Here is a 22,261-nt window from a genome sequence, read left to right on the forward strand (position 1 = left end):
GGTTGCAAAGAAAGGACCAATTTTATTATTTGTCTTAAAAGGTAATCTTGTAAAAAAAATCTTAAAGGAATCACAAATCTAGACTTTTATATATAGGAAGCAATCAGATCTACTTTAAATCCTCAGGGTGCATGCCATTCATCAACAGTGTTTGTATCAGGAGGGCAGAAATGGTATAAGGAATTAGTGTTACCCTCGGTTACCAGCCCAGCCCACCCAGAAGCAGTCAGGCTGCCCCTGCTTTTGTTCCCTGACCTCAGTGAGTTCCTCGCTCAGCTATTAAACGGATGCTTTTAAATCGTTTTCCAAGATTTTTTTTTAGCCTCAAAACCATTAACAAAAACTTGTTAATCTAATGTTAAATTATTTTTTTAAAGCCCCGTTTTAGCTATGATGCACACAGAAACCTGTGAACACACCTCCCAACATTAAGATTACAAGAACTTGAGCTGGGCTTCTGGGACTCAACTGTTTTTCTTAATCATTAATCTTAACCACAGTCTATACGGCTCCTCAGGAAAAACTGGCTGTGTGACATACATTTACTTGTTCTAGTTTTCTGTCCTCTACAGACTCTGCTTTATCAAGGGCAGGGCAAGGGCAACACCATATCTTGCTTTTATCTACATTAATTTTCCCACTAAGCTAACCTTTGTCATAATTCCTAACTATATTTATTAAAGACCCTCAATCATCAAAGTCTTTTTCAAACTAATACTATTATTGTATAAAGTCATTGCTTCAGTTAAGCAGTTCAGCTTAAGAGGAAATAATCTTCATAATAATTCAAAGATAAAAATGTAGAACGGGATCATCCATGAGATAAACCCACTACGTTAAAGACAGTGGGGATCTCCCTACATCCATTCACACCACGGCAGATACCAGAGAAAATGTCAGTGGCAAACATGCAAAGACACGGCAGTAGCACGAGACGCTCACTTGTCACCTGCTGCTCCTCTGACATGGCCACCACACTTGTTTGCACCCAGCTGTATCAGGACAGCCCTGTTCAGTATCATCCTCTCAGCTTCTAGGTGGCAGTTGGACTCAGACCAATTTTATTAACCTAGATTTTTAGGTGGTTGGCAAAATTCATATTCTGGTTTGCAAATTTTGTACTTGTTTTGAAAGATTTAACAACTCTCTCATAAGCTTGACACAGTGACGTGGTGGGGACCAGGAAATAGGATGGGCAGGAGCCTTGTGCTGTCTGTAGGCCCTTGAGTCAGTCATAGATGCTTTTCAAGGTTCTTTCTTATAAACACGATTGTAGCCAGCCCACAGAAAAGTCAACTTTGTGTTATGATTCAGAGATTGTCTGTGGCCTAAGACTGTAAAATACAAAAATCCTGCATTTTCTTCTAGGAACTCCGTGCTTAGGGTTTTTAACTGCTAAAGTGTTTACCTATCTGGAGTTTATTTTGATATGAAGGTTAGTTAGGGATCTAATTGTTTAAAAGAATAATTGGTGATAAGAGAACTATTTTTAGAATAGAGTTTATCTTCTGGTTAAGGTCTGAGCTTTGGTGCTGCTGGTTCTATGTGAACATGTGCTGCCCCTACATCAAATGTTTGTTTACTCAGTCAGATCTGTAGTTTTACTGAAACTAGGAGAAACTAACTGTCTGAAAGTTCTGTTGTGAAAAGACACTCTGCCATGACATCTCTTATAAAGGAGAGCATTTACTTGGGCTGGCTTACAATTCAGAGGTTTATTCCATTGTCTTAATGTCAGGGAGCAGGTGGCACTGAAGCAGGCATGGTACTGGAGAGGGAGCCGAGAGTTCTACATCAGGATTGGCAGGCAGCAGGAGGAGAGAATGGCTCTGGGTCTGTCTTGAGCATCTGAAACCTCAAAGCCTATCACCAGTGACAATTTCCTCCAACAAGGCCACACTCTTAAGGGTGCCACACCTAGGAGCCTATAGGGGCCATGTTCATTCAAAACCCCACACTAGCCATGGACTAGAACACAGACTTATTCTGAACAGCATACAGGTTAGAAGAACAAATGCCTAAAATTGAGTGCAGCATCTCTGAGCTCAGTGTAACATACAGACCTATGTAAAATGCCTGTGTGAGCTTTCTCACAGTATCTCCCCATCTGTTTGCACAGTACTTTATGTCATGCCTCAAACATTCATTTCCTCTTTAACATAGTAACTGCTCTATCTTCATCCCTTCCAATCCCCACCTATTTTCCTATAGGTCCTACTAAAAATTTTAGACCAATACAGACAGAAAGAATATGTAGCCCCCCGTGTTCTTCAGCAAGCATTCAATTATCTCAACCAAGGGGTTGTCCATGCTGTGACCTGGAAGCAGATGAAGCCGCATATACAGGTTGGTGTTGGTGGTGGCTGTCTAAACCATGGCCAGTTAAGATGGGTTTTCTAGAGAAAGCAGGCCTTATTTACACCTATGTTTCTGTTTGATCTCTGTTTCCACTAACAATAATTTCTAACAAGTGCAGTCTTACATTATGAAGGCCCTCCAAAGTTTTAAGCATTTGAGAAGAGAGAGATCTTCAGGTTTGTGAATTGGGAGGGTTGGCATCAGGTGTCATTCAGTCATTCATTTAGCCTTGGTTTCTGTTCTGTAAAGGGAGATTGTAATGTTTTTTGACCTTTATGTGAAAACATTTTAAAAGCTGCCAGCAGGGCTTTACAAAGGGAGTGTTATTTTGCAGAAAATGAAGCCTGATAAATGACTTTTCTTCTGGATAAGCACCAGAAGGCCGGCCTGCCTCCCTGCCCGCCTCCCTGCCCGCCTCCCTGCCCGCCTCCCTGCCCGCCTCCCTGCCCGCCTCCCTGCCCGCCTCCCTGCCCGCCTCCCTGCCTGCCTCCCTGCATGCTTTCTTCCCTCCTTCCCTCCTTCCCTCCTTCCCTCCTTTCCTCCCTTCCTCCCTCCCTCCCTCTCTTTGATTCAGAGAAGTTGAAGTTTTGTTTTATTAAAAACAGCTTTACTTTTATTATTAAAAAGTTTTGTTAAAATTGATAACAGCTAACCCTGTTTTTAATACCAACTGGGTTGTTTTTTTTCAAAGATAGAATTCAGCATTGTTATTTGTTAAAATTAAAGAACAAATCAGAATGGAAAATGATGGAATATATACATTTTATTTGCACATGAATATCTGGGTAATTTAAAGACATTAAGAACTGGCTCTCCACTTCCAATAAACTCTGAATTCACTATTTTCTTCTTCCATTTTCTGAATGCTAGGACTACATTTGCTACTATACACAGCTTTGGTTAGCATTATCTGAAAACAAGTCCTACATACGTAAGACTTTTTAAAAATTAATTTAACTTTATGTGTAGTGGTGTGAGGCTGTCAGATCATCTGGACCTGGAGTTACAGAGAATTGTGAGCTGCCTTGTGGGTGCTGGGAGTTGAACCCGGGTCCTCCAGAAGAACAGCCAGTGCTCTTAACCATTGAGCCATCTCTCCAGCCCACTGTAGTATCTTTTAAATTTGTGAACTGTGGGCTCTTTGTAACTATTTGCCTATGTACTATGATTAAGTAGTGGTGATTTATTTGCAATAAAGATATTGTTTTCATTTTGCTTCCTTTATAGCTGTAATTGTAAGGGTGACATGAAGGATGAAATAGCATCTTTTCCTTTGGCCTTATTTTTACATTGCTTCACACAGGAAGTTTCAGGAAAATACTGACCTTTAGGCTGAATTTCAACTAAGTGATAAGAATTAATCCTTTTTTTAAAAAGATGTATATTTATTTTTATTTTGTTTGTATGGACGTTTTGCTGCATTTTTGTCTGTGAACTGTGTACATGCCTGGTGCCCACAGAGGTCAGAAAGTCTTTGGATCCACTAGAACCGGAGTCAGAGGTGGTAATGAACCTCCATGTGGGTGTTGGGAATAGAACCCAGATTCTCTGGAAGATTGCCAGGCCACCCTTCTAGCCCAGGCCATGTTTTTATATGAGAAGTGACTAGAATACAAAGACTGCTTCCGCTTAGCTGCTGTGCAGACTGCTTAGGGAGCTTCCTCTCTGAAACACATGGCTGTGGGTAGAGCACTGGTGCCTTGGAGATGGAGCAGAGAAGGCACAAATGTTATATTGATGCTTAGGATCAACACGAACACATGAAGCATTTTCAGAGTGAGAACTATAACAATAGTAAATATAACCCTGGTGACATTTTTCTTCCACAAGAAATCAAGGTGTTTTTAATGTTGATCTGTTAGTGAAGTTCTGTTGTTCCTGTCCTTACTCCAAGGAACATCACTGTTTTTTTTTCTGCTCCTAGCCTCCGGCTTCTAAGTGTTCAGTCTGCTGAGTCTTCGGCTATTGCTGTCCTCGCTGATGTGAATACAGGCTGAGAAGGATTACTGTAACTTTGGAAAATCTGATGTCATGAGTCTTGCTGGAATGGCCGTACTCAATTGTGTTGTTTGTTTCTCACTTTAGAACATCTCTGAAGATGTGATTTTTTCTGTGATGTGTTACAAAGACGAGGATGAAGAGCTGTGGCAAGAAGACCCGTACGAGTACATACGGATGAAATTTGGTAACTGAGATGAGTTTTCCCTCAGCCGTTCCTGAATATATAAATATGATTAAATTTATATTCCCAAGCAGTCTGCTCTGTATGGTGAACTCTGAAATTCAGAAAAGTTTGATGGTATTTTGCACCAATGAGCTTGATGCTTTTGAGTACAGGAGATGAAAGAAGCCTTATTTATCTCTTCCATCAGAACTAAGGCCCTTGCTGAGTGAGTGAAATGGAGGGACCAGCTTTCCTGTGCTGTGTGACCACAGCACCCATTCTGGGATAACTGTGGTTCATGCTGTTTTTAGAAGCACCTCAGCTTGATTGCTTCCCCTCCTTTGGACCACATAGTCCACCAGGAATAGGATTTCCTTCATCAGCCTCACATGGCTTGCATCTTTCTGGAAGCTGTAGTACTGAGTAGGTTGCCTGGTAATGAGTCCCGCTTTCTCTGGGAAAAGCCCTGTGCAGATGTTATGTGTAAATCTGTGTCCCATAGCTGAGGTATGTCAGAGCAGGAAGGCTGCCGTATTTATTTGCTTTATTTTATATTCTTCTTTCCTTTCTCATGTCTATATTCTCCTGGTCTTGATCGGCACAACTAAGGTATGTTGAAGGTGCTGTGGGAAAGTTGTTTTACTGTTTGAGTCAGGTGTGTAAAGTTCCATTGCAGCTTAAACTCCTGCCAGGGCTCACCGTGTGGGACCTCGGGTGACAGAGCTCAGCATACTCAGCTCCCTACTCCAGGGGAGCAAGGGAAGGAGCAGCTCTGACCTCCATTCCCTCTCCATTCTGCCTTTTCCTTTGAAACGTCACTGTCCTGTGCGGGATTTGTTTTCTCCTCTTGCCTGTGTCCACCCCTTTCCTTGTTTGCTACGACAGCATAATGAAGTCATTCTTCCTTCTGGTTAAGGCTTTGTGAGATAGGTGTTCACTCGCTTGTCCAGTCAGTCCTAGAACTTACTATGTAGACTGGGCTCAGATCTGACAGTCTTCATGGGCTTAACTTTCTGAGTGCGGCATTTATAGGTGCATACCACCTTGCCTGGAAAGGTGTGCTGGGATTGAGTCTAGGGCTCTGTGTGTGCTAAGTCTGCACTGTGCTAACCTCCAACCCTGGAGCATTCTTCAGCTGGTTAGCGTTTTCTATTTTATTTTTAAGACATTTTTATCTATGAATGTGTGGATGCCCGAGAAGGCCAGAAGACAGTGTGTTATTCCTTAGAGCTGTAGTGAGAGGTCATCGTGAGCTGCCTGAAGTGGGTGCTGGGGAACTGAGCTCGGATCCTCTGGAAAACAGCAAGTGTTAGAAACCACCGAGGCATCTCTCCACCCCCATGTTAACTGCTCAGCCGTCCCTCCACCCCCATGTTAACTGCTCAGCCGTCCCTCCACCCCCATGTTAACTGCTCAGCCGTCCCTCCACCCCCATGTTAACTACTCAGGCTTGCCTTGAACTTGCAGCAATCTAGCCATGGCCTCCACACTACTGGATTATATGTGTGTGCCACTGTGCCCTACGTCTTACCTTTTCTTTTAGCCCCTGTTTGGTTTTGTAATGTACAGTGTATTTACTTAACTTTTAGAAACCTAACATTATTTAATTTATTCTTTGTTTTGGTAAAATGGTATCCTCATTTTTTGTTTTGTTTTTGCTTTTTTTTAAAAAATATAACAACTAGTAGTTCTAGTATCTTTATGCTATAATACAATTAAAAAAACTCTTTTATATTTGCTCTCAGCCTGCTTGCTATAAATTTCACCAACTTGGGCTAGAGAAATGGCTCAGCAGTTAAGAGAACTGGATGCTTTTTTTTTTCCTCCAGAGAATCCAGGTTTAATTTCCAGCACCCACAGGTGGCTCACAACTATCTGTAGCTCTAGTTTCGGGGGGGGGGTCTGACACCCTTTTATAGCCTCCCTGGACAACAGGCATGAGGGGTATCCTGACATTCATGAAGGCAAAATCTCATGCACATATAATTTATTTTGTAATTGCAAGTTGGTTAGAAGAGCATTGGCAACTGAAAAAAGTCACCGAGGAGCTTTGCCCTTGCTTATTCTCTCCTGGCACGATCGAGAGGTCCTGCCAGTCATTTGACATAGGTGCTGTGTTTTCAAATGACGACAGGGAAGAAATCACTACATTCCTGTCTAAATGTATTGATTAATCTTAAAACTGATGGTTTTGTCATATTCTGTAGTCAGATTTGTCCAGTTTCCCTAGAGTAATGGTTTTAGAGTTGATCGAAGCTGACCTGAGCTCAGGGTTTGATGCTGTGGAGGTGTGAGGTGAGCACCACAAGCTTGCATCCCTGTGTACCTGTGGCTCAGCCTCTGTAAGAGGCAGTGCGTTCACTTGTGAGCAGGATACAAAGACAGTACTGTGAAGACCGATTAAGGAGCTGGAATCCTAGTGTAAAGCAGTGTACGGTACTCAGCATGGAGTGGTACTGAGTTGGGGGATGTGTGGAAGGGGCTTTGGAGACAGGATTTCTCTGTGTAGCCCTGACTGTCTTTGAACTAGCTCTGTAAACCAGGCTGGCCTCAAAGAGATCCACCTGCCTCTGCCTCTGAAATCTGGGAGTAAAGGTGTGGACCACCACCACCACCAGCAGCAAGTTTTCAAATTCTTTATTTTATTTTATTTTTCCATTAAAAAATTTCCACTTCCCCCCTCCTCCCATTTCCCTCCTGCTCCCCCAGTCACCCTCCTCTCTTCCCCTCCCTCCTTAAGAGAGGACAGGGTACACTGCCCTGTGGGAAGTCCAAGGCCCTTCCCCCTCCATTCAGGTCTAGGAACGTGTGCATTCAAATGGACTAGGGTCCCAAAAAGCCAGCACATGCAGTAGAAACAGGTCCCAGTGCTAATATCGATGACTTCTCAGTCCGCCCCCATTGGCAGCCACATTCAGAGAGTCTGGTTTGATCACATGCTCGTTCAGACCCAGTCCAGCTGGATTTGGTGAGCTCCCATTACACAGCCTGTTGTGAAGCTGTGGAAGTCTCCATGGTATTAAGTAGTATTTAAGTACTTTCCCATTCAACATAGAATCTGTTGAATGCTGTAAAGGGCCAGGCCCTCCTAGAATTCTTCCCCCACTGTTTCCTCTGCCTACCTGATGTAGTCTATTCATGTAATCTCTATCTCTTAATTCTTGCCGTGTAAGCTTCTGTGTTCGATCCTTTTCCCCTGGAGTCTAGAGCAGTGCCTGGCACATAGAACACTCTGAATAAGTTTCTGTTGCATTTTGATAGAGGTGAAGTACATTTCCTGTGATCAGTAAAATAGATACCTGAGACATATTAGTTTTCCTTAGTCTTGTCTCTTGAAAGGTTGAGCACATGGTGTTCGCTAAACATGCTAAATCATAAATTAGATTATGCATCGAAACCCTGGGAAACTCTGCAATCCACTGGACAGGTTTAAATCTGTATAATAAAGAGTTGTAATTTTATTAACAAGATTTACTTTGTCATTTTAGATATTTTTGAAGATTATGCATCTCCCACCACTGCAGCCCAAACCCTCTTGTACACAGCTGCGAAGAAAAGGAAAGAGGTATGCAGTCGTTCTTAACTGAAAAGTAGCTTGTATTATTTGACGTTCTAACATGTCCTCAATATTTATCAATTTATATCATTATTACTTACAACTTATCACTTTAAATAGTTTTATTAAGTAAAAGATTGAAATATCTTTGATACCTTTCTTTTTGAACTTATAGTTGATGAATAAAACAGTAAAGTGACCTTAATTTTGAAAATTAAATTTGAAAATGCACATGTTTAACATGGTGGTGATAAGATGGAGATTCATGCAGATTGAAATGGATTCTTTTATTTCTTTAGGTGTTGCCAAAAATGATGGCCTTCTGTTATCAAATACTAACAGACCCGAACTTTGACCCTAGGAAGAAAGATGGAGCCTTGCATGTGATTGGTTCCCTGGCTGAGATTTTGTTGAAGGTTAAGACTATCAGTTTCTTTTTTTTTTCATATGTTGGAAGGTATTTGTATCGTGTTTATGTGATAGTGTGTGCTCATGTGTATAGACGTGTTTTGGAGGTCAGAGTGAGGTGCCTTCCTCTATGACTCCCCTTATTTTTGTTCATATTTTACTTATGTGTATGGGTATCTGTCTGCATGTGTGTCTGTGCACCATATGCATGCCTGGTGCCTGAAGAGCTAGAAGAAGGTGTCAGATTCACTGAAGCTGGGGTTGCGGATGGTTGTGAGGTGCCGTGTGAGTACTGAACTGAACCGGTTTCTCTGGGAAAGGAACCAGTACTCTTTGCTGCTGTTTGTTTATTTCCCGACAGGTCTCTCATTAGCTTGGAACTTAGAATTGCTAGACTGGCCATTCAGCTTTGGGGATCTCCCATGCTTGGATTACAAATAAGCACGGGTGCACCATTACTCTGGCCGCTTTGAGAGTTTCAGTTCAGGTCCTCATGCTTGTGTGGCAGACAGTTCATCCACTGAGCCGTTTTCCCAGCTCAGTTTATCAACATTTAGCTTGAAGCTGTGACGCTCAGGCCATATAAGCATGAAAAGTCTTGGTGCCCAGTTCTGTCTGATTGGCTTTACTGCAAATATCCTTTCCATTGTAGCCTACATACATTTAAAAATATGTAGTTATTATTTTTATGTTTGGGATTTAAAAGTATTTTTATTACATTTTTTCAACATAATATTTTTATTGATTATATGGGAATTTTACATTGTGTACCATGATCACACTCACTTCCCAGTCCTCCGAAGTCCACCGCCACCCCTCTGATCTCTCCCCCCTACAAAAGGAGGAAAGCCCTTATTGCGTTTTATTTACTGATTTTGAGTGCGTGTGCCTGTCCCTTTGCATGTGTGCCCCGTAACACAGGCATGGAGGTCAGAGGAAGACGTGTGAGGTTGGGAGTCAGTTCTTGCCTGTCTCTATGTAGGTCCTAGGGACCAAAATCAGGTGATTGGCTTTGTGGCAAACATTTTTATTTGCTGAGCCATCGTACCAGCTGTGTTTCCCACTTTCCTAACTAAAAAGAAAATTTACTTTTTCCAATTTATCAGTGTGGAACTATAGCTGTGTAAAAAGATCTGAAATGATTTAGTATAATTTCTTCTTTGTACAAAAATCAATGAATATAAAATCACTCTAAGATACTATTTTTGACTTGCTTTAAAGATGTAGATCAAACAGGTTTACAAAGCTTGGTATTAACTGCAGGTCGTCATAGACACTTGTGGGACGTGGTATTAACTGCAGGCCGTCATAGACTTGTGGGACGTGGTATTAACTGCAGGCCGTCATAGACACTTGTGGGACGTGGTATTAACTGCAGGCCGTCATAGACATACTTGTGGGACGTGGTATTAACTGCAGGCCGTCATAGACTTGTGGGACGTGGTATTAACTGCAGGCCGTCATAGACACTTGTGGGACGTGGTATTAACTGCAGGCCGTCATAGACATACTTGTGGGACGTGGTATTAACTGCAGGCCATCATAGACATACTTGTGGGACGTGGTATTAACTGCAGGCCGTCATAGACTTGTGGGACGTGGTATTAACTGCAGGCCGTCATAGACATACTTGTGGGACGTGGTATTAACTGCAGGCCATCATAGACACTTGTGGGACGTGGTATTAACTGCAGGCCATCATAGACATACTTGTGGGACGTGGTATTAACTGCAGGCCGTCATAGACTTGTGGGACGTGGTATTAACTGCAGGCCGTCATAGACACTTGTGGGACGTGGTATTAACTGCAGGCCGTCATAGACACTTGTGGGACGTGGTATTAACTGCAGGCCGTCATAGACACTTGTGGGACGTGGCTCTTCGGTATAGTGGAATCATTGGCCTCTGAAATTGACTTTTCTTTTTCACTTTCTGTTCTTAACAGAAGAGTTTATTCAAGGACCAAATTGAGCTGTTCCTACAGAATCATGTATTTCCATTATTATTGTCTAACCTGGGATATCTTCGAGCTAGAGTAAGTTTTTCTTATTTACCGTCATCCCCATCTCTGTCCTACACTGTCACAGAGAACCGTCACCCCGTCTGTCCTACACTGTCACAGAGAACCATCACCCCGTCTCTGTCCTACACTGTCACAGAGAACCGTCACCCCGTCTCTGTCCTACACTGTCACAGAGAACCGTCACCCCGTCTCTGTCCTACACTGTCACAGAGAACCGTCACCCCGTCTCTGTCCTACACTGTCACAGAGTACCATCACCCCGTCTCTGTCCTACACTGTCACAGAGAACCGTCACCCCATCTCTGTCCTACACTGTCACAGAGTACCATCACCCCGTCTCTGTCCTACACTGTCACAGAGAACCATCACCCCGTCTCTGTCCTACACTGTCACAGAGTACCATCACCCCGTCTCTGTCCTACACTGTCACAGAGAACCGTCACCCCGTCTCTGTCCTACACTGTCACAGAGTACCGTCACCCTGTCTGTCCTGACACTGTCACAGAGAACCGTCACCCCATCTCTGTCCTACACTGTCACAGAGTACCATCACCCCGTCTCTACCCCTTCTTTTATTGCAGTCCTGCTGGGTGCTGCACGCATTCAGTTCTCTGAAGTTTCATAATGAGCTCAACCTCAGAAACGCTGTGGAGCTAGCGAAGAAGAGCCTGATTGAAGATGAGGAGATGCCCGTCAAGGTCGAAGCTGCCCTTGCACTGCAGTCTCTGATCTCTAACCAGACCCAAGGTGAGACTGCATGGTTTTGTTTTTTATTTATTTATTTATTTATTTAATAAATGGTCTTAAATAATCCCATACATTTCCTTCCTTAAAGAAGGAGATTTCTAAGTCTCAGGATCCAGTTTAGATTCCTTGCCCCATTCTGAATTTTATAGGTACTTATTCTGCTTGTTTTAGGAGCTCTGTTAATGTGGTTTCCAGTCAAAAATTGTGGATACTGGGGTAAGCTGGGCCTTAAAACACCTAGACCATTGGTGCTCTCCTGACTGGCTGAATGAAGCGGGGGAAGGCATCTGGTGGCTTCTCTCTGAAGCGTAACAAAGCTGACAAGGCTGTAAACCTTTCTCCTGTCTCAGTTTAAGAAGTTAGCGTGGACAGCACCAGGATTTAGCTCCAGGGTCTCTATGGTTCTACCAGTTCAGAAATTACCAAGTGATATTTCCAGTGGACAGTGACATAGGTATTTTGTTCCTTCACAAAGATCTAAATAATCTTTGCAATTAAGTTCAGCTTTTTGAGAACTGTTGGAGCCCATGTGGCTCCAACACAATTATCTATTTTCCCTAACTGGACTGGTATGGAGGCGCAAGGAATAACCAGACACAACTTACATCATTATTACGGAAAAGGGCATCTCAGACAACTTACATCAGTATTACGGAAAAGGGCATCTCAGACTTCTTCCTCCTGAAGATCTCCTCTGAAGATCTCTCCTGAAGATATCTGTGTTTATTCTCCAAACATCTTTTATACCAATACATAAACTGGGCGGGAAAATACATCATCACACTGTCTCCTAGGTAACCAGGTGAATGGCCTTTTGTCACGTCCACATCTACCTGTCTGCTGAGTATGCTAGCTGTCATGTAGGCTTGAATTAGCATCTCTATAAGGCATCCTCTAAATTACAAAGAAAGGGAGCAGCCAACATCCTGACCTTTGTCAGGTAGAGACAGCCTGTCTGCAGGGCTACGTGATCACTTTGGATCAGCCCAATGGCTTCAGAGCCTGGCTGCTACACCATAAAGAAATATGGGCCTACAATCCATTCTCTCTTATTAATTTTAATAACTCCTGTGCTTCTGCAACAGGACAGATGGATCACTCCTGGCTTGGGCAAAGTCCTCCTCATTTACCCAAATTTTACTGTCTTTGGAACAGGCATTTATATATGCGAGCCCCTGTCTTAGGCATTTGGGGAGAAGAAGCTTCAAACCCGTCATTGACTGTTGATCTCTGTAAAGAAAAGAGATTAGTGAAGAGAAATATACTTTTTGTTGGAGCCCATGTGGCTCCAACAGAGAACATGAGCTTGTGTCCTGTATCTGTGGGTAGAGATGGGTCAGGACAGTGACTGCCCCCATCAGTGCTGACCATGGTGTCTGTGGGTAGAGATGGTCAGGACAGTGACTGCCCCCATCAGTGCTGACCATGGTGTCTGTGGGCAGGAGTTCTCATACTTGTCATGTGGATACACAGTCAGGCTGATGACACAGCATTTGTGTAATTAGAATTTCTTAGAGTGTAGGACAGCTCTTCCTTAGGCAGAGCACTGCATCCTGATGCTGTGTGACTCTAGGAGAGTCACAGCTTTGTCACTGGCTCAGCACAGCACAGCAGCGTCTAGAACCTCATCTAGAGTTCCAGTGTGTGAGTGCCCAGCTCTTGCTGATTTCCTTCATCTGCCTGCACTAGCCAAGGAGTGCATGAAGCCGCACGTGAGGCCCATCATGCAGGAGCTGCTGCACATCGTCAGAGAGACGGAGAATGATGACGTCACCAACGTCATCCAGAAGATGATCTGTGAGTACAGTCACGAGGTGACCTCCATCGCTGTCGACACCACCCAGCACTTGGTAAGTGTCAGATGACTTCTCTAGGGAGGTGTGGACAAGCCTCCGTGCACCCCAAATAGGGCACTGATGACAGACTAAAGAAATGATTCTATTCAAGCCTAGCTTAGTGAACCAGTGAGTTTACTGGGGTTACTTAAAGGAGAGCGGCTGACCCAAGGCAGCTGTATCCTTGAAAAGCCTATTCTGTCATGGGTTTTGAGCTCCCTGTGTAACTTCCAGGCAACTTCCTCTCTTCCCCAGCACTTGCTGTCTTTATAATTTGGAGAAGAGCCTTGTGAATCCTAAGAACTTTGTGAATTCTGTTTTCTGAACTTTGTAAGGTTTGTTTGTTTCCTGAGTCTTCCCTTCCCTTCACTCCCTTTAAGAAGAAATAGCCACATAGCAACAGTAAGAAAGAGCTAAATGTATACTGGTTTTGTAAAGAACCCTTAATGGGGGCTGGAGAGATGGCCGGAGTGGTTAAGAGCACTGACTGCTCTTCCAGAGGTCCTGGGTTCAACTCCCAGCATCCACACGGCAGCTCACAACTGTCTGTAAAATAAAAGCCCTGAGGAGTCTAAATAAGGCCACCTTCCCAAATAAATTAAACTCCAGAATTTGGAGTTGAGTTTTATTTATATACAAAATCTTAACATGACATCATTTGCGTCGATCAGGATAGTCCTTTCACCTGTAGTATATTGAAATGCCCTAACGACACTCTTGATGTGAGTCATTTGAACTTTTACACTTGGAATTGGAATTTCATTTCCCTTCTTTGGAAAATTTAAAATTTATTTTTATTGTATGCATACTTGGTGTGTGTGTGTGTGTGTGTGTGTGTGTGTGTGTGTGTGTATGTGATTTAGAAGCTGGAGGGTTCAATGACAATACTATAGAATTGGTTTTCTTCTTCCACTGTAACATGAAGGGCTGGCTTGCTGGGTTTCTGTCCCGCCCGGTACCCCACAACCGGCAACTCCCAAGGAAAATCAATCATGCAGAGATCTCTATAAGTTATAAAGCTGATTGGCCCATTAGGTCAGGCTACTTACTAGCTCTTATAACTTATGTTACCCCATTATCCTTATCTATGTTAGCCATATGGCTCAGTACCTTTTCTAGTGGGGCAGCTTACATCTTTCCTCTCCGGTGGTCTGGGCAGAACTGCAGAGGGAGCTTCCTGCTTCCCAGAATACTCCCAGTCTCTTTGCTCCACCTCTACTTCCTGTCTGGCTTTCCCACCTATACCGCCTGCCTGGCCAATCAGCGTTTTATTAAAATATGATTGACAGAATACAGACAATTCTCCCACATCATTCCACCTTTATGTGTGTCCTGGGCATTGAACTCCTGTTACAGCCTTGTGTGGCAGGTGCCTTTTCCCACAGAACCATCGTGCCAGTTCAGGAGAATGCTTTTTGTTGCATCTTTGATAAAAATATTCCAATTTATTCATTTTCTCAGTGATCTTTGATTTCATCTTCTAAATATTCTGTTACATCTTTCCTTTTAGAAACACTTTCAGTGTTTCTGGAATTTGACTTAGTCTAAAGGTTACTAGAAGTTAAATAAATATTAGTCAATATTATAAATATTTATAAATTAAATAAATATTATAAATATTATAATAGCTCATATGTGGTTCATGTCAGTGACTATAACGGGTGCAGAAGGGTGTTCATAGAAGCATGACATGATCTGCCATTGCAAGAGACAGGGTGTAGAACGTAGTGTCTGAGAAATGCTGGCCTTTGGGTGCAGCACTACCCCTCCACCATGGTGCAATGATACCAGCCAGTGAGTATTCTGATGTGATTTTTACAGGCTGAGATATTTGGTAAAGTTCTTCAAAGTGATGAGTATGAAGAAGTTGAAGACAAAACTGTCATGGCTATGGGAATTTTACATACTATCGACACTATCCTAACAGTCGTGGAAGATCATCAAGAGGTGAGACTCCTCGTGTTTTATTATAGTGGTTATATTAACTGAAATTTATATGACCAGTGGTTACGAATTCTTGTCTTTTTAGTTTGGTGTGTGTGTGTGGGGGGGGGTGCGTACTGTGGCGTGTGTATGGGAGTTAGGGTACAGCTCTGTGTTTTCTTGTTCCATTGTGGGTTTTGGGGACTGAATTCAGGTGGCCAGGCATTTGTGGCAAACGATTTTTTCTCTTTAATTTATTTTTTAAATTTATGTATTTGTTGTGTGTATATTGAATGTATGCATGTATGTGGGTATCCTTAGAGGCAAGAAGAGGGCCTCAGATTTCCTGGAGCTGGAGTTATCCGCAGTTGTGGGCATCTGATATGGGTGCTGGGGTAGGAACCCAGGTCCGCTGAAAAAGCAGCAACCGTTTTTAACCTCCTGATATTTCACCTCCTGAGCCATCTCACCAGCCTAAAGTCTTGGTGTTAAAGAGTTGTATTTATTGTATTGGTAAGTTTTAAAAATTGTCCTCACCAAATCACAATCTCAGAGAACCTAGACAACAATAAGGACCCTAAGAGAGATATACATAGGTCTAATTGACATGGGAAGTAGAAAAAGACAAGATCTCCTGAGTAAGTTGGGAGCATGGGGACCTTGGGAGAGAGTTGAAGGGGAGGGGAGAGCAGAGAAAAATGTAGAGCTCAATAAAATCAGTAAAATCTAAAAAAAAAAAACAAAACAGGCTGAACAAGCCATAGGGGGCAAGCCAGTAAACAGCACTCCTCCATGGCCTCTTCATCAGATCCTGCCTCTAGGTCCCAGCCCTGTCTGAGTTCCTGTCCTAACTCCTTCACTGATGGACTGTTACCTGGAAGTATAAGTCAGACAAACACTTTTGTTCTCAAAAAAAAAAAAAAAAAAGAGAATTGTTCTCATAATTGAGCATTTATACAGAACCAGTACTTGGTAGTGAAATCCTTTGTCCAAACACACAAACAAATAAATTGAATTTCTCTCAAATTTTAAAGTAATGTATTAAGATGATCAAGGAAGGAAGTTACACATTTATTGAAAGTAAACTGCATAAACTTTGTATTAATCTGATCTAGGTCATCCTAGCCTCCCAGGCTAGGTTTCTGTGAATTCCAGATTGAATAGAATAAGGGACTTGCCTTCTAGGAACCCACAGTCTAATCTTCGTGGAGAAGGATGGAACTTTGGATTACAGTGGCGGGTTTGTAAAGAAGCAGGGTTGTGATACCCAAGGTACAGTAAGGATGGGAAGGAGTAAGCAAGAACTTGATGACATCTAAATCCCAGAGGATCATTGAGCTATAGAATTAACTTTTTGAGACTAGGTGTCATGCCACCCAGGCTGACCCCAAACTTAGGCTGTAGCCAAGGATGGCCTTGAACTCTGGATCCTCCTGTCCTTACCTCTTTCCCTTGTGCTGGGGCAGAACAGGTGTATTTCATCACATGCTTTTTATGCAGTGCTGGGGCCTGGGGGGCAGAACCAGGGCTTCATGCTTGCCAGGCAGTCACATCGAAGGCCCAGGGAGAAGAGTTTAGACATCTGTTCAGTGCTCACCCCTTCACTGGCTAAAGAATGCCAAGAGGTAATGGAGTCTCCTTTGCAGAGGAGGAGATGTGAGGGTCAGGAAGACTATTGTATCCAGGTCTAGATTTGTCTTTGGGGTGTTGTTGTCACACACCGGCTTTTCTAACCTGCAGTCTGTCTGGGTTCTCTTCTCCTTCGTGAAGGTTAGCCGTGTGTCCATTGCATCTGTGAGCACAGGCTGCTGTGTTTAGCAGTGACAGATGCTCAGTGAGGGGTTGGGAAGCAGGTGCCAGCTCTTTACAGTGCACTGTTAGCCGTGTGACTACAGGTTCATCCTGTGTTCGTACGGCACCCAGATTGCTGAAACAGTGCAGTTTTACTCTGCACCTCAGGACTTTATGTAAAGTTTTAATTTACATATTCAGTATTTTATTTTTGTGTTTTCATGTTGAAAATCTGGTCTTCTTGGTGACAGTGCGTTAGACAAATTAACTTAGGATAGCTGTACTTTTCTTTCTTGTATTTTCAATCTCATGAGACCTAAGAAATCACTAAACTCAGTTTTTCCTAGTATGGTATGGTGAGGAGAGCAAACTGCAGGATTATTTTAGAAACAGTAGCTCTTTGTCTTTTGCTTAATCTTTTTGATCTTGATATTAATTTTTTCAACTTCAAGTAATGTTGAGCATTCAAAGTTAACTGCAATCATCAGAGGAGGCATGACTTAAAGTTGAGGCTCATTAAGTGAATCACATCTGGCTTCCTGCCTAGGGATGAAAATATAAAAACTTCAGTGTAACTAGAGGCAAACTTGGCTGCGATCTGCCTCCTCTCACCTGTTCTCTCGTCCTTTTCCTCCCTACAGACCCTCCCGTAGGCTCCCCTCTTTCTTTCATCAATTGTTGCGTGCATATGTGTGTATCTTAGTTACATATGTGTGCGTGTGTCTACACGTGGGTATGTGTATATCTTAGTTATATATGTGTGCGTGTGTCTGCATGTGGGTATGTGTGTATCTTAGTTATATATGTGTGCGTGTGTCTACACGTGGGTATGTGTGTATCTTAGATATATCTGTGTGCGTGTGTCTGCACGTGGGTATGTGTATGTGTATATCTTAGATATATCTGTGTGCGTGTGTCTGCACGTGGGTATGTGTATGTGTATATCTTAGATATATCTGTGTGCGTGTGTCTGCACGTGGGTATGTGTATGTGTATATCTTAGATATATCTGTGTGCGTGTGTCTGCACGTGGGTATGTGTATGTGTATATCTTAGATATATCTGTGTGCGTGTGTCTGCACGTGGGTATGTGTGTATCTTAGTTACATATGTGTGCGTGTGTCTGCACGTGGATATGTGTGTATCTTAGTTATATATGTGTGCGTGTGTCTGCACGTGGGTATGTGTATATCTTAGTTATATATGTGTGCGTGTGTCTGCATGTGGGTATGTGTATATCTTAGTTACATATGTGTGTGTGTGTGTCTGCACGTGGATATGTGTGTATCTTAGTTACATATGTGTGCGTGTGTCTGCACGTGGGTATGTGCACATAGGTGTATCGAATTCCCAGGAACTGGAGTTACTACAGGCAGTTGTGCTCGGCCCAACATCTGTGCTGTGAACTGAGCTGGAGTTCTCACACGCCCTTGACTGCTGACACCTCTCTCCTGCCCCATTCATTAACTTTGAACTTCCATGTAGTGAAGGTGAACTCTGGAAGCCAGAATTCTCTCAAATAGGAACACACCTATGGTTGGTTAGAAAGGGCAAAATTGGAAATCCAGAATGGGTACTCAAGCAGGTTCATTTTTATCTGATATTTTAAGGATATTGGTAAAGTCTAGAGTTTGGATCATTTAAACTTCAAAATAATAGTTTAGCATATATCAAATTATCAAACCATACCTATAAATTAATTTCAATTAAATAAAATACCCAAAATGAAATTAAAATTGAGTATTAGGATATGTTCTAAGGTTGAATTATAAATTTACATGAAAGTGTATCTCACCACTGATTTTAACTTTTACTTATTTTAAAAATACCTGATGCAAAATATTTTATACAGGAATAGTATCGTTCACCTTTAATCCCAGCACTTGGGAGGCAGAGGCAGGCAGATTTCTGTGAGATCAAGGCCAGTCTGGTCTCGGGTCTATACAGTGAGACTCTGGCGTGGGCGTAGTATATGTTGAATGTTGAATAACTAAAGTGATGAAAAGATGCTTGTCAAGCTCGCTGCCTACTCAGTCTCCAGTTTCCAGTTGCTCTTCTCAGAGGAGATATTTTTCATCATGTTTTTTTTCTTTTGCCATACTAGCAAACATGAGTGCATGTATGTGTCTTTCATGATGATGATAATATATTTTGCTAGAATTCCTTCCTGGGGGAGGAGTATGAATAGCACCTCCCTCCCTCCCGCCCTCCCTGTAAGGTTCCAGTGACAAACCAGAGTGTGATTCCACCACAGTTACCCTGGAGAATCATTGAGTTTATTGAGCTTAGATCGTATGCTGCATAATATTTCATTACACCGTGTAAAGATGTGTCATTGTGAGTGATTTAATAAAGAGCTGAATGGCCAGTAGTTAGGAAGGAAGAGCTTAGATGGGACTTCCGGGGACAAAGAGTACTCAGGGAAGAAGAAAGGTGGAGGTGCCAGGAGATGCAGAGCAAGCAGAATGTCCAGGAGCCATGAGCCATGTGACAGAATGGAGATTACTGTAAATAGGTTAACTTAAGTTAGAAGAGCTAGTTAGAAACAACCCTAAGCTGTAGGCCAAACTTTCGTAATTAGTAAGAAGTCTCTTATTTGGGAGCTGGCAAGATAGAGGAATACTTGTTAGAATGTGGGTGAGCCCAGCGTAGCCACACTGGAATGTCTTCACTCAGCATGGATGCGGCTTCCTCACAAATGAAGCCCTCTTCAGTTACGCCTCCCCCTACTTCAGCCTATGTGGTTAGCCCCTTCCCAGAACCCCAAAGCCACGTGCATTTAGGGCAGAATTAAATATACATGGCTAGAAGGATTCTCAAGTTCGGGTCCAATGATTGCCCTATACCCTCCTCTGAGGAACGTTGGTAGTTGGCAGGTCCACTCCTGATAGACTCTTGATTCTTGTAGTCACCGCTGATCTGATGAAGATGGGAGTTGTTCTGCTCAGAAGGTGGAGCTGCATAGCAACACATGCAGTAGTTTTAACTGACATGTTCTACTCATTGTATCTCGTGATTCTTCCATATCAGTCAGTAAGCATAGAGTTTTAATGGTTTTAGTAGTATTCTCTTATATGTGTGTCACATTTACGCAGCAGCTCCGTCATGAATAGACACTGATGTTCTCTGTTAAATGGATACTTGGTTGTTGCTGTCACAGATACTGCTGCACTGGATGGCTTCACCCATGTCCTGTTGCTGGAGTGGGAAGTGTCTGTGGTTGGCTTCCTCGAGGAGATGGTGGTGTTTGTGATCTAACGAATAAAGCTTGCTTGACGATCAATGCAGACCTCGCCTCTAGTTAGCCACAGAGGTCAGACAAAGTTGGTAACACACCTTTTATCCCAACACTTGGGAGGCAGAGGCAAATGAATCTCTGTGAGTTCAAGGCCACCCTCGGCTACTCTAGATTGATCCAGTCTCAAAGAGAAACAGAACCAGGCGATAGTGGCTCACACCTTTAATCCCAGTACTAGGGAGGTAGAGACAGGACCGGATATGACTGGGCAGAGAGGAATATAAGGCAGGAGGATACAGGAGCTCAAGGCATGCATTCTGAGCATTCAGTCTGAGGATGTGTAGAGACAGGATGGCCCATTTGGTCTGAAGATTTTGTCAGAACCAGCGGCTGCTGCTCTGCTTCTCTGATCTTTCAGCTTTAACCCCTATTTCTGACTCAGGGTTTTTATTATTAAAACCAATTAGAATTCGTGCTACGGAGATGTTGTTGGCTGAGATTGCATGTGAGTGTGTAATCCTGAGATCAGAGCGCCTGTCCTCCTGCCCCCCACTTCTGACACAGCCGTATAGTGTCATGGTCGCCATGTGTGAGGGCGACAGTCTCTTCGTGAGCTTGGGCTCCTCTTTATCACTGTTTCATAGGCTTAGCTGCTTTCCTGTCGGGTTGTTAGAGCTCATGTATAAGGGGGATTTAATGTTGTTTGCGATACCACTGGACTGTTTCAGTCTGTGTGCCTTTGTCTTCATCTGCACCTACCCTGTGCAGGAGTGCTCCCTGTGCAGGAGTGCTCCCTGTGCGGAGTGCTCCCTGTGCGGAGTGCTCGACAGTGTTGCAGTCAGTTGTTTCTTCCTTTGGTTGTGACTTTCTTTACTTCTTATGGTTATACAAGAATTCTTTTACTTTTTCTGTTTTTTTTTATGTTAAGCTTTTTGCATAGAAATCGTTGATCTATTAGGAATCATTTGCTGTAGAATATGAGTTAGGGAAGTATCTAATTCTAGTTTTCCATGAATTTAACTTCCATTCCTATCATTGGTCTGCTTTCAGAATTCTCTTGTGTTTTTTACATATTTAAGTTCCACATGAAGATTATAACTGCTCTCAAAAATATCTGTGAATATTTTATTGGTGTAATATTAATTTACATACCTTAGAATGACTACAGTAAATTTTAAACTCTTTAAAATTTGTCTTTAGATCACACAACAGTTGGAGAACATCTGCCTGAGAATCATCGATCTTGTTTTACAGAAGCATGTCATTGGTAAGTTCCGAGGCCAGAGAAAAGGTAAACTGAGATTTTTTTCAATTTGATGAACTCAAAAGTGATACTTTTAGCTCTTTAAACTTAGTGATGTAGACAGTTTTAAGAGAGTGGAACTTATGTTCTTTAAACTTGAGGCTCAGCTTTCTGATATTAGCGAGGTATATTCTCATTCAGTGGTGAACGCCTAATGTGTCCAGAGAAGACTTTGTTTTTAGGAACTTTAAAGGATGGTGAATGTAGTGTCTACATTTTAAGCAGAACTGGACTGGGGCTGAGGATCCAGGTCAGTTGGTGGAGGGCTTGCCTGGCAGGCAAGAAGCCCTGGGTTTGTTCCCAGCACCAACAAACCCTGATGTGGGTGGGACTTGCCTGAATTTTCAACTTCTCAGGAGATGGAGGAAGGAAGATCAGAAGTTGGCCACACAGTGAGTTTGAGGCCAGTCTGGGCCACTTGAGACCCTAGTGTGGAGGGGCAGAGGGAGAAGGAAAGAAGTGGGGGAAGGAGAGAGAGAGAGAGACAGAGAGAGAGAGACAGAGACAGAGACAGGGAGGAGGGAGGAGACTGGGATGAAGTTTACTTGGGATTTGAAAAGTACACACGACTAGACAAGTATTTCACCAGGAGTATACATTAGCAGAAAAGCTGTGAGTTTCCAAGGTATGTACTAGAAAAAGCAGAGTTTAGAAGTTAGATATCTCTGCCCGGAAGTAAGAGCCATGCATTTTCTGATGAAATATTTAGATACAGCTTTCTTTTGACCGAGAGTCATGATAGTGCGTATGAATACACAGCATTTCTTTGGGCGTCTTATAGTTGGTATAAAGTGTTCTGGGGTAAATAAAGAATACTGCTCAAACTGTAAGTTCTATAACTTGAAGAAAATGCTCTATCTTTTATAGTTGTTAGTAAAACTATAAATGAGATAGTAATATATATTATCTGTATTA

The 22,261-nt window shown here is 42.7% G+C and overlaps 1 protein-coding gene across 3 annotated transcripts in view; it reads left to right on the top strand.

Moving 5' to 3' along the window:
- The window catches only part of Ipo8 (importin 8), a 58,043-nt gene that overhangs the window by 23,143 nt on the left and 12,639 nt on the right, over window positions 1–22,261 (top strand). For all 3 annotated transcript variants that reach the window (XM_048432719.3, XM_048432720.3, XM_048432721.3), the window contains 9 exons: window positions 2,212–2,346; window positions 4,444–4,543; window positions 8,011–8,087; window positions 8,378–8,494; window positions 10,432–10,521; window positions 11,091–11,256; window positions 12,946–13,106; window positions 14,913–15,038; window positions 21,244–21,310. In XM_048432719.3, coding sequence (XP_048288676.1) covers window positions 2,212–2,346; window positions 4,444–4,543; window positions 8,011–8,087; window positions 8,378–8,494; window positions 10,432–10,521; window positions 11,091–11,256; window positions 12,946–13,106; window positions 14,913–15,038; window positions 21,244–21,310 — 1,039 coding nt within the window. The remainder of the gene's footprint in view (window positions 1–2,211; window positions 2,347–4,443; window positions 4,544–8,010; window positions 8,088–8,377; window positions 8,495–10,431; window positions 10,522–11,090; window positions 11,257–12,945; window positions 13,107–14,912; window positions 15,039–21,243; window positions 21,311–22,261) is intronic.

Source organism: Myodes glareolus, chromosome 3, assembly GCF_982192425.1.
Source record: "Myodes glareolus chromosome 3, mMyoGla1.1, whole genome shotgun sequence".
NCBI classification, from domain to species: Eukaryota; Metazoa; Chordata; class Mammalia; order Rodentia; family Cricetidae; genus Myodes; species Myodes glareolus.